Source organism: Vanessa atalanta, chromosome 6 (genome assembly GCF_905147765.1).
Source record: "Vanessa atalanta chromosome 6, ilVanAtal1.2, whole genome shotgun sequence".
NCBI lineage: Eukaryota > Metazoa > Arthropoda > Insecta > Lepidoptera > Nymphalidae > Vanessa > Vanessa atalanta.
The window spans coordinates 7,018,130-7,035,706 of NC_061876.1; the positions used below are offsets into that span (position 1 = coordinate 7,018,130).

General features: G+C 29.4%; 1 protein-coding gene and 1 pseudogene across 3 annotated transcripts; both read right to left on the reverse strand.

Moving 5' to 3' along the window:
- Nucleotides 1-64: 64 nt before the first annotated feature.
- LOC125064934 lies at nt 65-2,735 on the reverse strand (annotated as a pseudogene).
- Nucleotides 2,736-2,947: 212 nt separating this feature from the next.
- On the reverse strand, nt 2,948-13,216 carry LOC125064931 (dnaJ homolog subfamily B member 6). 3 transcript variants are annotated; one of them, XM_047672245.1, is made up of 7 exons: nt 12,677-13,216; nt 9,438-9,533; nt 8,441-8,550; nt 7,327-7,464; nt 6,345-6,527; nt 5,873-6,131; nt 2,948-4,543 (listed from the first exon to the last, which is right to left on the reverse strand). In XM_047672245.1, exons 2-7 carry the CDS (start codon nt 9,500-9,502, stop codon nt 4,444-4,446), a joined length of 855 nt encoding a protein of 284 aa, XP_047528201.1. In that variant the 5' UTR covers nt 9,503-9,533; nt 12,677-13,216; the 3' UTR covers nt 2,948-4,443. The 3 variants fall into 3 exon arrangements, with proteins under 3 accessions (XP_047528201.1, XP_047528202.1, XP_047528203.1); XM_047672246.1 differs by having other exon boundaries at nt 7,363-7,464; nt 12,677-13,215; XM_047672247.1 differs by lacking the exon at nt 7,327-7,464 and having other exon boundaries at nt 12,677-13,212.
- Between the last annotated feature and the right edge of the window lie 4,361 nt (nt 13,217-17,577).

Consider the following 17,577-nt stretch of genomic DNA (forward strand, 5'->3'; position numbering starts at 1 on the left):
CTTGGGATACATTAAATAAATATTATTTAATAAAAATATGCATTATTAGAGAAAAAAAGCAACAATCCGAAAAACAACAAACATTAATGTAAAAAATTCGCTCTATAATAGTGTTCATCAGTATTTTCAACAGCATTTACATATCTCGGAACAACAAATAAATGCGTTCTCTCCACGTCTTCGTTATTGTAATTAAACGATGAATTATAATGTCCTCGTTTCAAGCGTTGATTTTTGTCTTCTAGAAGTTTTTGAAGTTTATTTATTGTAGCTCTTTGTTCTTCTTGTTCGATTTCATTTATCAATACCGGAAGTGTAGCGGCACATACCCATAAATAAAATAAGCCCACTGAAAAGCAATATAAAGCGAATTAAAATATACAATAATCTATATAAGTATTAATTTAACTTTTTTAGGAAAAGCGAGTGAATCGCCTTAGTAACTGCACTGCAGCCTACAATAATTTCTACAGCGAAAATGTTTTACCCCATAAAGCTGTTCTAATTGGAATGGTTAATGGCTATTTTACTTAGTGGTGAAACATAATTGTTTTTGTTATACGCGACAAACTAACTACTTGAGTCTTGAGTTGACTAATTGTGTCAGTATTTTTATCTAACTTGCAATTTGATATTTATTGAGCTGAGTGGTTTCCAAGTATAAAGTAAATGACTAATAAATAATTTAATCATTAATTCTTTATCAAATGAAGTCATGCATTTGAAAAGTTCATTGAAATAGCTAAGAACCTATTCCCTATTCTATAATAATAGGTATCCGTTAGCATTAGCCGGTGTTAGTCGCCAGTGGGTGCAAGTGGGTTGACAGAGCAATGTTTATTAATTAAAAAATAAATTGTTTTATAACATTTGTTCGTATTAGAAATATAAACTTATGTTTTTCAATTATATACATTTTCGTATTATCTATATACGGTTTGCGATCATTACCGATAATGCTTAGGAATTGCGGATGCCCTAATACTTAATATATACTTAACTATTACTTACTGAGAACAAACCCGCTCGTTACACTGGCTCCAATCACGAGGCCAATGTCCATGGTATTTTGCTTTAGAACAATTAACCATGTCGTTATAAAGATGGAAAGTATGATAAGATGTATCAACTCCACCAATATAAACGGAATCATCGTAACGTTACTACACTGTAAAATATTATTACAAATCATATGAGCCTGTACAGAAAACATATTTTAATGCTTATTGTTTAGAAAACAATGCTACAACAAAATAGGAATAAAAATAAAATGTTATTTTTTATTTATGTCTTTTAAAAATCGGCAAATCCCTAACACGCGGCGCTAAGGGTTTTTGTACCCCCTTGGCACCCTCGATTTAGACTGGCCTGTATGTATTAATTATGTATGTCATATATTAATTTAACTTTAAAATGTCATCTAGTTTGTTTTTAAAAATCGTCTTATATGTATAATAATTCACATGTAAAAAAAACATAAATATCAACATAGTTTAAACTTACCATATAGGCTCCATAAATGTATAAGACACTGACAACTAGATAAATACAACACAATGTTATTCCGTAACTTAGATATTTCTCTGGATCTGAAATGAAGTGAATTTGATACTGATTTATTTATCGCCTCACCTCGGTATTGAACCCGTCTTCGATTCCGTCCCGATCTGCGTCCTTATAAACTAGCCCGAGTTTTGCCAACCACTTAGACGAGTTAGTTGAATATAAGAAAGTAAACATTTAAACATTTCACTATCTACATTCAATAAGTTTTTAATTTTATAAAAAAAGGTTGTACTAGTCATGTTAATAGAGCTATTGTAACAAAATGTACACTTTATGAGATAATATATTTTATATTCTAATAATGGCACAAAAACATTGTTTAAAACTTATACATTTTTATGTAATCAAAATCTTATTTACTTTATAGAATTCCTTTGTAAAACAGGCTACATTAAATCTAAGAACAAAATTATTTTAAATAACACATAAACGGTTAATATAAATTTCATAGTAATTACCTGCTTGAAAATTTTCTAAGTAACCGCTCACGTGAATCAAATTCATATTTGTCATCCATAGAGATATTTGATATTTAACATTTTCAGGTTGCTTGTAAGCTATACAGAAAGCAACCAACGCTATTATAGCTTTAATCTGAAAGTATAATTTCGTATTTTTATAATTACCCACAGCTAACAAGTAATAATAATATTATATCATATACAAACGATTGCGGTCAATCCAATAAGTATTCCTCCCAGTCGAAGTGAAAACCAAAAGCAGCAGCTATACACGAGCGCCATCGAGAGAGCTTTATTTTAACTACATTATTTTTTAAATAAACTTTCATTAACACAATAGTATACCCGATAAAACGACCGCTTCGTTGTTTGAAAAGTTTGTATCGCTAGCGATTGCGTGCAGTTATTATTGATCTGTGGCCTAATTGTTGGAAAATCATATTATGTTGTAGAAACGAAATTGGACATAATTGCACTCAGACAATACGTCGTATATAAATATTAAATTGTACCCAAAACACATATTTGATTGAGTACTGATTACAAAAACCTTTAAATTATAAAGTAAATCATCCCACATGATCCTCTATATTCAAACCATAATAAGGATGTGTCAGGATCATTTTTAATATTTTAACCCTCATTTATAATATTCTTCGATTTTAAAGTTTTAATATTGACATATTTCCACGCCTTCTTTTCTTTTGTTAACTTCTCCTTTTTTTCTTTTTATTTCAAAAGGTTGACTGTTACTTACATATAAATTTGAGAACCGTTTCAAAGGTGATGTTTAAAAGTGCAAAGGATAAGTAAACAGAAGTGCTTAGTGTAGTGTTTTGTTTAAATGTCGTCATATGTTTGACCACAAACTTGCGATGTATCATGCGGTTAAAAATATATTATACAAAAAAACAACAATGTTACAATTAAATTGTTTATTATCTCGCAGTGCTCATTACTTGCTGACAATAATTTTGTAAAACACAAAATATTGAAATCAAATTATCATTAGATTTATTTACAATTACAAGAGAATGTTCTAAAATAGCAATGGCACTCGTGTAGAGACAGTTTCTATTGTGCTCGTCTAAAACATATATTTATATAGAAATGTTTGTTTCAATAAAAGCCACGTTATTAAAACCGTTAATTTCAAACAAAATGTATTGTTGCAAAAGAAAATATGAAAATATTAAGTACCTACTGGTTTAGCATAGCAAAATATATTGAATACGATTCGATAACATCAAGCTTAATTTGTTACTATTTTAGCTAAATAATGATTTTTACAAATCATGAACTCTACTCTACGTTATTATTATATATGAATTTTATTAATCAATCAAATGCAATTTTACTAATGTTTAGTGACTCCTATGACACTCAATAGACAATCTAGCATATACAAAATATATTTTATAGGCTCATAGGACTATTTACACTCTCAGGTATTTTAAACTTTTCTAAAATCCTCCAAATTTTATTCAATAAATCAAAATATGCTAATAAAAAAATTCAAACGAATTATTCTTGAAAATTGGCTAAGTTTCTTCGATATGTTCCGGAAATATTATTACAGTAAAGCAGTTATGAAAAAGTAAAGACTTCTAAAGTAATATTATAGTAAGCTATTAACTACTTGATATCTCCGCCGGCCCTCGGCACGGAACCAGACATTAGACAGTCTGCTGAGCAATTTATTACTATCAACTGTAATTTAAATCAAAAACAACTAAAAAGTAACTAAAATATTAAATCGCGTACCTTTTTGGCATCTTTGTGTAATCAAATTTTCTATAAATAATATTAATAATGAAGCGTAACTAAAAAAAAGTACGTCACTTATTTATGACAAAGCCGTTCCCCGACACGGCATTGGAGGTAACACAATGAAAATAAATCGAAGCTGTAATACTACATTTAAATCAATTTACGTATAACAAATCTAGAGCCAACGCTTACCCACAATAGGATAAGGATTAAAGCGTACCCACAATAGCGCTCCGTTAAGAGATATATTAAACCTAAGCAACGTATTGAAACCTGACTGTAGTTTACCTGAAGACTTTTATAATTCGCATCCGACCATGAAGTATACAGGCAGTGCGTGTTCGAACGTTTGAGATCAAATATCAGGCAAATATTATAAACAAATGAGCGCTTCAAAGATGTAAATGTAAATTAGTATTGGCTCTATCGATATTATCAAAATTAGATCAATTAAAAAGTAAAAAGCAAAACTTAGACCTAAATTAAGTATGATTTAGACATATTCATTACTAAAATTTACAGTGCCCAACACTACATTAATTAAATTAAGCAAAACTAAATTATAAGTTGGAACTTGTTACTCGGATAAAGTAAAGTTGAGTACAATTGTCATTTGGATCAAATTTGGTTATAAGTAATTATTTGTTTAACTGTATGTTAAGGACTGAGGGACACCATTGACAGTCTTTGATTTCAGTACCCCATTTTCGTAGGACATCACAGTTTCGCGTCCGTTCTCCATTACCCTAGGGACAAAGAAACACAAATCATAAAATAATATGTACATACACACCCGTCCCGACCATATATGAACAAGGTTAAGGTAAAATATACCAGTATACCTCCTAATACTTTTACCTATTTATAATATTAATATAGTAAGAACCATGATATAATTTCTCAGCATGAGCATAGATTTCAAAGTTTTTTTAACTTCAATTATTTATCAACATCTAAACGAATACTATAAATGCGATACTGTTACGCTTTCACGGCTAAACCGACCGAATTTGACGAAATTTGGTATGAAGCAAATTGGTTTGGTTTCAACCCCAAGAAAGGATTATATAGATTAACTTTTTCAGAGCTTTTTTATACCTAACAACTACGAGCACGCGGACGAAAACTAGTATTTATTTATTGAAAAAGTTACACCATCAACTTATCACTAACGCACTTAAAATGAATAATGAATGTGGGTAACATTCAAAGTGATACGGCTTTAAAGGTGTAAGCAATTATTAATTATAGAGTTCGCGTCCGACACAGTTATATGTAACTATACCGGTCTTATAAAGTTTCGCGTCGCGTCGTCTTTTTTATCAAACAGTACCGGTTTACGGTTAAGTAAAAAAAGTACTATCGCACGAAAAATATTTATATCTAGCCACCTTGGGAGCTAAGACTTCATGCCCTTTTTGCCTGTTGTTACACTGGCTCACTTATTCTCCAAATCGCATTTATAACAACACTAAGTATTGTTGTTTGGTGGAAGAATATATAATGAGTGTGTGGTTCTTTTCAGACTTGCGACCTAAAGTATAAATACATCGAATATGAGAATGGACGTATTGAATGGATAGCTCAATCAAACAAAAAAATAAATGAAACACTCAAACATAATGGTAAAGTAAAATACATTATTAACCAATTAATTAATCACTGTCACTGGACACGCCTAATTCTTTTTATAAAACTTTCTTCACTTTTCCCCCGTACCGGTTCTTCTTTATTATACGAATCCGTTATAATGAAATCCAATTTTTTCAGACGATCTCGATTTCGGAATTCGAACATGTATAACAAGATAATAAGAAAAAAAACAATAACTAAAATAAACCGGTAAACTTGACTGTCTAGTCTTTTGAGCGAACGAACGAGTATGGATCGTAAACCAACACCATTCTGTTCATGATATTGACTACTTTGCAGTATTTTACAGTGACAAAGTTATGTGACGTGTACTACATTACTATTAAAAAATATCAATTAAGCAGTTTCTCACTTCTCATTTGGTGAATTATAGGAATAATATTTTGTATCAACATAGAGACTAAAAATACTACTACACTCACTTTTTTGTTGTAATTTTCTTTCCGTTGACCATACGTGTGGTTGTTGTGGTACTCCTCATGTTCGCGCTTCCCGGACCTGCCATCGCGCTGTTGAATGTCGAAAAAGAAGTGAACGAATTCCCGTTGGAGGCAGCGTGAGCGAAAATATCGTCCAGCCCTTGCATCCCGAACCCGAACGGACTGAAGAGCGACGAAGTGAGGGATGTGCTCGGATGATGATTACGACGACCGTGTCGGATGTGCCCGTGACCATTTATATCTGGAAAATAAATAACAATATTTTTGTTCATTTTCCAATCAGCGAATCAAAATATTTTTTATTCAATGATTAGTCATTGATAATGACACATACTACGCAGTCAATGAGCAGTGGCTCATTTCGTCGGTATCAGGCGAAAAAAAATAAAGTTTATTTTTATTTAAAACACATTCTTTACATAAGTTTTCATTATATAAAAAAGAAATAACTTACCAGGAAATAGCTCGCCAAAACATGAACCGCCGAAAAATTCTCTGAAAACCTCCTCGGGATCTCGGAATGTGAATGGAAAGCTGTGGTAGCCGAAGTCGTAGTCTTCATCGGACGCGGAATGTCGCCCTCTGCTACTGTTCAGCCCCTCCTTGCCATATTGATCGTAAACTCGACGCTTCCTCTCTGTGTGATTAACAGATAAAGCATATTATGTTAACTGTTTGAGTTCAAACGCTCAGCGCAGTAAATAAGCGATATGATATATTAAAAAAATATCAAATTCAAATGAACGCCTCACTTTTTATATTATTACATATATTTAAGCACATGACATGTGTAATTACGCGACGTGTGAAATAATAATTCCTTAAAATTACTTTAATAAGGCTTAAGCAAATATATTATTCTGTTACTTAAATATTTTGGTTACTAAGATTAATTCTATTGTTAAATAAAAGTATCAACTTTTCAATATGAAAAAATATTTTAAATTCTAAAACTTTTAATAATGTGAATTGATTTAATCTTAATAACCAAATATTTAAACGGTGACAACTTACCGAACGTTATCGTTTATATATAAATTGATTTAGTTATAGCTATCGTATTGAAAGGCTATGCCATATTATAACATCTGCAGATAACGAAAAAGGGCATTAGGTCGCACGAAGTAGCATATTAATTTATGATTAGTGTTTAAACTTTCACACAACTTGAGATTGTTAATAGCAATATAAGTGGGTAGCTGCCAAAAAACTCCTTAGTTATGATGCTATGTTATTAATTGCTTGAATATTATCATTGTCATGCTATTAATTGTAAAATAAACATTCTCTAACCTTTCACTGGGTGCAATACAAAGGAATTAAAAAAATCCTAAATAAATCTTTTTTATAATATGAAATAGTTTAAGCGTACCCAGTTGATGGTTAAAATGACAATATTCAAATTGCGAAAAACCCTAGTTGATATGGAAAACTACCAAAAAAACGGTGGAATGGTGTGTCTCCAAAAAAACCTTTGAAGCTAAAGTGCCGATGGCCATTAACTCCGTTCTTGCTTTGATATCTGTGACTGTGGTGACCGGATCCCCGTGCATCATACAATTTCCGCTTGTTTTCTACCCAACAATAAGATTAATTTTACCTCTCTACTAAGATATCGCTATCATCATAATCGTAGCGAGGAAATTTCATAAAATATATTTTTATTTAAAGGTTAAATATAATCTGTGTAGAAGCAAGATGGGTTTTATTATAAATGACCATTAATATCAAAATGAAGTCTGCGTTACATTTCCTTTCCTTTTCTATAGTGGTATGACCTCATCGTGCGAACATATCAGGCCATAATGAATCTACTTTGGTTACTATAAGCAGAAGGCAATAAAGATATACATGTAATTACATTTTACATATAGATTATACATTACATATAGATTATTTTACACAATTATACATATAGATTTATCTGCATTTAATATTATATTATGGTCTTTACAGTTATGTTAATTCTTAATCATATAAATTAAAAACATCGTGATTATTAAATAATACATGTTGATATGTTTTATCGTAATAAAAAGAAAATACACAAATCCTAGATTAAGATACTTGTTTAAATCAGTTTCTTGTTGTTTATATATTAATGCCAGTTATATATTTTAATTTAATTTACATATTTATGCATTTATTATGGAACACGCAAGTGTATAGGAAAGTCGTCAATCTGCCCACCTACGCTTCTCTCAAATGAGACAACTACTCAAAATTAGTTTTTATTCTCTTAAGATTTCAATTTCAATCCCTCTGCTGAATTATTTTTTACTATTGGAAAAAATCAAGCAAATATAATTGTAAACTTAATTTCAATGGCAATAGTAACGTTTCAAGCTAATTGGACAAGACAAAAAATATTAATGTATTCAGATTGTATTCACTGTTATATCTTTGTTCACTTTTAGTACACGTTCCAAATAAACGGAATGCTGCTAAAAAATAGAAATAATGTGTTTATTCTTAAATATCTTTTGAAGTTTTTTGTTTAAAACTATTACTATTTATTCTTAATTATATTTAAATTATTTAAGTCCTCACCATCTGAAAGGACTTCGTAAGCTTCAGAAATTTCTTTAAATCGTCTGTTTGCTTCGTCTGCATTGTCTGGATTCTTGTCGGGATGCCATTTCAACGCTAATTTCCTGTAACTGTTTAATTATTTTTATTATAGATAATTCAATCATGTTTATCTTAAGACATCTTAATCAATATTCCAGGTTGGTTTGGGTTAGTTTTTTTATGATTAACTCAAATGAATTACAGCGCACCAAATCAATCAATTATAAATATGTAAATAATATATATTACATTCAATAAATTTAATCTAATCATTTATATTAGATATAATGAAAGTTTTTTTTTCTTTTAAACGAAAGTACAAAATTACTCCGACTCAATAAATACAACGAAATTAAAAATAATATTACCCAAATACTTATTATTTCTTACTTCTATTAAATATCACGATATTTTTGTATTGCTCTACGTCAATTTAATTTTTAAGTAATTTGATTTATGAATAATTCAATAATTATCCAAATCGACTTCTATTTCCGAATTAGAATATGTTAATGATAAATCATTTTTTTTATAGAATCGGTGATCATGATAAAGTAACATTCAAACGCATGCAGACGACAATACAGACATGAGAAATTATTTTTTAATACTAAATCAACCCGTAAGTATGTTTTAAGTTAAAAAAAAATATTAGCCCTGTGAGAAGTATCAAGTTTATATTTACTCCTTGTATTAATATCAAACATAAATTACAGTACAAACAAATTCTGACTTATTATTTATATTTATAGTTTTCCAGGATAGTTAAGAGGTATTTGTGTTTCAAACACTAGTCCTAAGTAGGTAGTTAAAAGTATACGGATGAACCACAAACAACAAGTAACATTTTATTAATGGCTAACCTGATTCGAAAATTTCGAATTTCTTAACATTTTTTTTAGATATTCGAAATTTTGATCTTGCTGTATGACTTTTTAAAAAAATATTTTGGTTATAAGTCAAACCGATAACTTACGCTTTTTTAATTTCTGCGTCAGTGGCGGTCCGAGTAACCCCGAGTGTTCTGTAGTAGTCCACCATCTCTAGTTTCCCTCAGGGGATGTTATAATGTCTGAAATTAGAAGATTAAATTCGATAAATTTTTTTTTTAAAGCTTTACATTTTTTTTCTTAGCTAATTTAACAATGCTTTAATATTAACATTTATTACTTTGTTTTCCAACATATTTATAAATATTTATACATTAATATAATCGATAGAATGAACTTGAGTCTGACTTTACGAATTTATATATTTTAAAAGCTTATACAATTCACGTGTACCTTTGTCTTTAATTACTTTGAGATAGCCTAAAAATCTGAACAGGTATTGTAGGATTACCGAATCTATTCATATTATATTTTTGTACAAATACAAAGTGTATTTATTAATGAGTGAGCATGCAACTCATAAAATTGGTGTTAGAAGAAATATATAAGCCATTTTTTTATTTACATTTATAAAATACGCACCTATAAATAAATTTCTTTTGACAAAGTCATATGAGAACAGATTATTCAACTCTTTTAGCAATGGCGTAAAACCTTCTTAAATACTGTGCTATGTTCAATTATTTTTTTATACCATTCTTGTCATAATATAAGTTGTATACATCTTGCCAGCTATACAATATTAACTCGTGTTTTTCCTCATTTATAGGAAACCATAGTTAAATGAGCCCATAGGATAATGTCTTATTTAATTTTTTTTTGCACATTTATTTCTCTGCAAATCTCTTTTACTAAGTTTAAATACGAAATAGATGTGATTAAGAATAATTATATATTTATATGAATTTTAAAATGTTAATCATTTTAAATGTGGTTGGTGGCTGAGTTTCTAGTTGTTATACCAAGTTAATTATTTAGTGCTAGTTAATCTTCGGTAAGAAATTAAAAAAGAACCATTTTTCACATTTTTGACATATCTTTTTTTTTCATTCCTTTGTCATGTCAATGAGATTTATAGTTCATAAATTTAAACATTCTGTTTGCATATAGTCAATAATATTTAAAGTATTATCATTCCTCAATCTCAGTATGCAAATTGACACGGCATTGACATTGTGTTGTATGTTATGTGCATATTTATGTCCTAATGAAAAAAAAAAATATTATCACCATGATCTGGAGGGAACAGTGACAACTTCCCGCTACACAAAAAATTATGAACATGAACTAAAAGAGAAAGCTAACTAAAGTTGTTTATTGTAAACATAAACAATACTTATTATATTTATTCAGTGGACAATACTTATTGTAATTTTCAGTATTATCAACCATCTACAAAATATTTATGAATTGTTTACTTTCTTTTCATAAAACATAACTATCTACTATATATCTCTTAGCATACATCTAATCTGCCTGCTGGAGTGCATCTTTCACAACTGATAGCTTTGTTGTAGGGAAACCAGGAGTGTTCTTGTTTTTATCCTGAATTAGTGTAAAAAATACTATTTTAAATTGCTTTTATATCCAAACTATATAAAAACAATGTAATGTTGATAGTGACCGATTTGTATATTTGGTTACTTTAATAGTATTATGTCTGGTGGCACTTTGCTTTGGGATAAAACCACAGATCTATGTCCATATTGTATTCACAATAATATAGATTTTTTTTTTAAATAAACAGTGACAATCATTGTATTATATAAGGAAAAAAGGTAAAGATAACAACTCCAAGTTTCCGCTTAAATATAAATTAAATACATTTTTCTTGGGGCACAGTATCTGTTTCTGTAATAAGATCCCACAGTTAGTTTTTATTTGGCCGTAAAAAAAACAATATATTCCATGTCAAAAAAGACTTTGATAAATAAGACATATTCAAAACAAGATTATATTAATGATAAAAAAGCAGGGACACTAATTGATTTCTAGGCAGGATATATATAAACTTAATTTTACTCTATTGAAACACTCTGTAATTATAAAGGTGGCACAAATATCTACTGAATTCTTCACAATAGAATATACTTTCTGAACCGGAGGTATCTTTACATTTAATTCACTTAATATGACTATTCAACAATGCCTCTATGAGCATACTTGCGTACAGAATATTTTGATTTTGATGTTTATGTGAACTTTAGTATATGTATTGAAATACCATTTTAATTTTATTACTTACCTCTTGCAATACGATTACAATAACACTGTTATGCAACAACAATTTAAGCAATCCCAATGGCATACTACTTGGATTGAGCAAACATTAATTATTATTAGATTACTTAATGCTTCAGTTTTTGTTCGTTTTCAAATAAAACCTTTAAATTATTAGGAACCAGTATATAAATTACTAAAGTGAAAAATGTTGTTTACATTTATTATAATTAGTATAAACAAAGTATCATTGAAATTATGAACAAAATAATTTTTTAGACTGTTTTTATACATTTCTTTTGATTACACTCTGTTAAGATCTTTTGATTACAGTCTGTAAGAGGAAGACAATTATTCCTAGAATATAAACTTCACTTCAATAATACATTTTACGGTAAGTGAAAATAAAAAAAAAATACTGTTTAGTGTTAATCATGTACAATTGATTAATATCACAAGATTAACAGAAAGATAGTATTATATACATAGCAGTAGCACAACTGTTTCATTTTTATAATTCAGTTTGAGAGGAAAAAGTTTCATAAATACCAACATGAATAATATATTTGGTAGCACATAATCTTTTTTAATACCTCATTAACTAATGTAAGATGATATTTTATTTCTCATAAATATGGTTTCATAATTTTGATTTAATTTTATAAAATAATGTGAAGTGTGAACAATGTTTTTCATTCATAACCTCAACTTAAGAAAGATGCTTTATTTGATGAACTTTACAAACATTATTAAAATTCATTGATGAATCATTGTGGTACTGTCATAATAAGTGTGCATAATGTATTAAATGTTCTTCATCCCATAAAATCATATAATTTTTTCATCAAAATTATGTACTTTCGTAAAGGTTCATAACTCACAAGTGTCTTTTAATGCAATAGTTAAAAATAGACTAAATCGTCACGAATAATTACGTAGATCTATAGAAATTATAAAATAATATTCGACACCTACACATTATGATGCAGACTTAAATGTTAATGTGACACAAGAACTGAATATCGATATCTTTAAAGAAACATATTATTCCAGGATTACATTCTATAATAATGAAGAAAACATAATAATTAGATCAGATACAAACCTTTATATTTGCATTTGTTTATGTATTACATCCGATGCTGAGATGAACAGGTGATCGCGGGTGGCAAAATTATATTCGCCAACCTCCCGAATGACACAATGGAAAACTTATCACTTCGTAACACGTACAGTCACCTTTTTTTAAAATAATGATCAATAATTGTAATATTAATCACTACAAATGCACATGTATGAAACGGATGATTGATCCTGTTCAATGACACTAATGATCGTTCGAACTATAGAGAATCGGAATAATAACACTGTAATCTAATCACACCTTTGTTGGCAAAAAATCGCTAGTAAGTAGAAATTTCTCGCAAACAAAATCAATAAACATTTGACTAGATCGAATAAGTTGCTTTTCTTATAATAAAATTCACGAAGCACGTATATTTTTACATTTGACTTCTAAAGCTAAAGCGCATAGAAAAAGAAGATACTCTCTTGTAACAAGATAACAATCATGAATACAGCACACATTATTTTCACCCATTGACTGGTTCGACACACTGAGTACTGATTCAACTGACTACATTCATTCAGATTTCAGATTCTGAATGTCTAATATTGAACTCATACATGTGAACGCTCCTTTAGCCCCTACCATAAACAATTAATGTAGTTATAAAGAGTTATTGCTTCAACTAGGAATTTCGGTCCATCTCGGCGAGATTTAATCGAATATTATAATTTTTTGTGGATTTTTGTATTATTATATTCTATTTGTAGTAGATTGTATTATTTTTATTATATCGATTAATTTTATAATTAAGATACATTCATATAGCTCTATGCAATTTGATTGGCAAAAATATAAATGTTTCGGTATGGCTATAATGTCCTTATGTATTTCCGTGTTACCCTCAAATTGTGAAAATTATGTAGTAATTAAAGTTTGGGAAGAGATTTTACCGTTTTAGGAAAAGCGTTCTACCCTTCTCATCTAAGAAAGGTAGTTAACAGTTATGACAGTTAGTCAGTTATAAAATATGTGCTAGTTTAATTATTATAAATTTTTGAATGACAAATCAGTAAAAAATTGAATAAAAATGTTATGGCTGCCCTCCGGAACCTCATAGCCTTTAAAGTTTGAATTAACTATTGTTAGTATCAATTCTTTAGAAATATTTACCATATTATTCTACTATTTATATATTAAAAGCATAGGTATCTATCGTTAATAAATACCACTGGTTATGTAATCATGCTAATAATATTGTAAATGGCCCAAATAGGTATGCTAGCTTGTTGCATATCGTATAGTATAGATAATGACATTGATGATAAAGTAAGTGAACGTCATTGTAATTGTACCTGTACAACCTTTATGCTTAAAACCGCGAACGAATCATCGGTTATCTGGGTCAACAAACCTGCTCAAACACAAATAAGTTAATACAAGTACAAGTATTTTATTTTTTAAATCTGGTTTAAAAAAAAAAACTATTATAAATTGTAACTTTAAAGGACTGTTTGAGATGAAGACTTCCAAGACTATTAATATCCATGTTTTGGAGAATTAACAGCTTTGTAAAAAAAATTAATAAAGAGACACATCTATTCTAAAACCGCAGCGGTGGCGGTACAACCAAACTTAAAGAATTACGCTTAGGTATAATATATAATAAAATTTAGTTAATTACAATATATGCATAAGAATTAAGTTAAATTTAAAGTACCTTGTAAAAATTGGAAGGTTTTTTTAAACCTTCCAATTTTAATTTTAATTTTAATTTAATCTTTTTAATTTTTATTAAAAAACTAACGTAGGTATCATAAACATTGCAAAATCCGCATTTTCCTTTTAAAATCAGACACGACAAGATTAATTCTTTGATATTTTACCTATAGAAAATAAAACTAGATATTTCAGCTGCTGTCCACAGGATGTATTGAGTCTATCATTGGGTTTTCAGAATATTTGTTCAGATAGGTATGAACTGCTAGTGTTTTGTAATATTGAAATACCCAGTTATAATTTATTAATGTGAATACTATAATTTTATTGTATTATCGGTATTATCAAATAATTGTGTCGAAGAAAATATAATTATTACTAAATAGTTCGGGTCCTTAGTAGTGACTTATCTTAATATTTAATTTAATAATAGTCGAACAAACAACATATCATATCGTTCATTTATAGTTACTTCCAACGCCTTATAACAATTATAGGGACGGCACTTTAAATCAAATTTTAGCTTAAAAATAGAACATATTTCAGTTGTAAGATATTTATACTAGTGTAAAACACGGATAGCGCCACATCGCGCCTACGCTACGTGGGTGCCACGGAAGGCCGTTCTGATGTAATAGGTTTCTTTAAAAATACTAAAATTGAGTATATTTATCGTCTTGTATATTTGTTACTAGCACTTCAAGTAGAACTTATAAATTAAAACGAAAAATAAAATACTTGAATCAAATGAATAGAAGTTACTGAATAGTTAACTTAATGATTGTAAAATATGTAGATTTATTTTTATGCATTATAACAGTTTATTGTACTATTGTACTATTTTCTAATGAATACATTCGCACACAGCCGGTAGCAAAGTTGAAAATTTGTATACGAAAGGTTAAAAATAGGAAAATGGCCAAGAATACCACTATCCCTGTTAGTGGTGTTCTTAATATAGCACCGCATAATATATTAACGTCACAAGCTTGTCCAAATTTACATTTCTCTTTTAGACGTAAGTTTTAGCTAGTAGTTTCACCGACTAAATCACAGCGATATTTCAGCCCACTATGATTAACGTACAGGTAGATGATATAGTGAGTCATTCATTGGCTTTATTTTTACACAGTCTTAGTGTGACTCAATTATTACATATATGACGATGGAACTCACTACCGCACTCTATTCGCACTAGGAAGTATATTTTATTTTTTAGGAAAAGGTTGAAAGTAAATTTCCGTCGTGATCTTGATTCATACGATAACGTATGTACCAGGTACCTATATATATATATATATGATATATAGTATTTATGTCTCTTTAATATATATAAGTGAATACATTGTAATTTAATTACGTAGGCGTCTTCCTTTCATTAAAGTACCTTTATTTCCTTCGTGTGCTCAAAGAAATGGCTGTAAAGGATAACAATACTTATACAGTATTTTTTGTCTTTTATGCATGTTTTATTTTTGGTACATAAGTATAACAAACCATTAAATTATTATTAATCCATCCATCCATCGTTACATTAATTACTTATTTTCCCACAGATGTGGAAAGATGGTCAGGATTAGATAATGGAATTATGTTTTAATATCGATGTTCAACCTGTTTGATCACTTTTATGTTATGATTTAAAATTTAAATGCAGATACACATAATAACACGTTTAACAAATCTGGTATAAAATATAGCCTGCGGAGTATAGAGAAAGTGGTACAGCTCTATCATAACATCGAAATTAAAATAATTGATGTAACCCAAAAATTGGCAGCAATTTTTATCGAGTAGAATTCAACTAGTTTTCGAATAACGAAATAAATCGCACTTTCTATTTTGTTAACACATACTTACCTAGACTTACCGTTATAAATATGTATGTGTAAAAAATTTAAGTATAAAAATAAATCTTGATTTATGTTAAATAATAATAAAATGTAGACTGAAGTGAAAAATTAAACAGTTTAATTTTTCCTTAATAAAAAGGTTATCTAATCGTGATAAGGTAAGCTTGTGATGGTTTAAGCACTACTTAATCGGCAAAGGAAAACATCTTGAGGTAACCCGCATTAGAGCAGCGTGGTGGAATATACTCCGAAACTTTATACCCAAATGTAGAGGCCTTAGCCCAAAATTAAGTTATTTACAGTCTGTTTCTTATTTATGTTATCTTTCTACGTAAGTCAGTAAACACCGACCCTCACTATGAATATTTATTATAATCGTATATGTTACATTAGGATCGTAATAGTTTAATCGTTGTAAACTGTAGCTTAACAAATAATTGTATCGCTTTCAAAACGATGAGTAAGATAGTTTCATAATTAATTACAGTTACGCGCTTTCTCACGCGGTCTGTTTCATTTGTTTGCTAACACGTTAGCTCGTTTGAATGTCATACATTTTCGACATTCAATTATTTACTCAAATTACAAAAAAAGACAAATGAAGAAATTAAAAGAGCAAATGTTGGTCAGTATTATTATTACATCGCCAATGCGACAATCTTGGTAATCTTGTGCTTGTAGTTACACTGGCTCACTCAATCTTAAAAACGGATCATAAAAAGACTAAATATTACTACTTGGCGGTAGAATATTTGATGAGGGGATGGCGTCTACCCAGTCCTATGCACGGAAAACCAAATATGCTTGCGGGGAATTAACGCCACCAAAACAATAATACCAAGTTTATATTCAGCCAGTATGTACGATCGTGAACCAGGAAGTGTGCAGCGCCACTTTTTATTTACAATGTTCCTTTTTCTGTGTCTCGGAGACTGCAGCTAGGTATTAAGGGGGTTAAAATCAAATCACGAAGGACAGTCGCAAGGGACTAAAATTACAAATAGCATAAAATATTATATAATCACGAGAAATGTATGGGATAACATATTTCATGTATTAGTTTAATATTCGTTTTAATAAATAAAGGCAGCAAAAGCAATATTGCCGAGTAAATTATATGGTGTTCTAATCTGAAATTGATTGAGTGCGAGTGATGGCGTACTGGCGCATTGTTTGTCGCACACATCTACGGTACTAGATGTATACTACTTGTATTTCATGCCTCTTTACTATTTGTCACACCGTGAATCCGAAATGCCTTACAAAAATTTTTTCCAGGTGTTAATTAGAAGGCTAATATAACCAGTCGGCTGCGACACGTATATAAATTGTAAATAGAACTGTGTCACCATTTGTGATAGATTAATA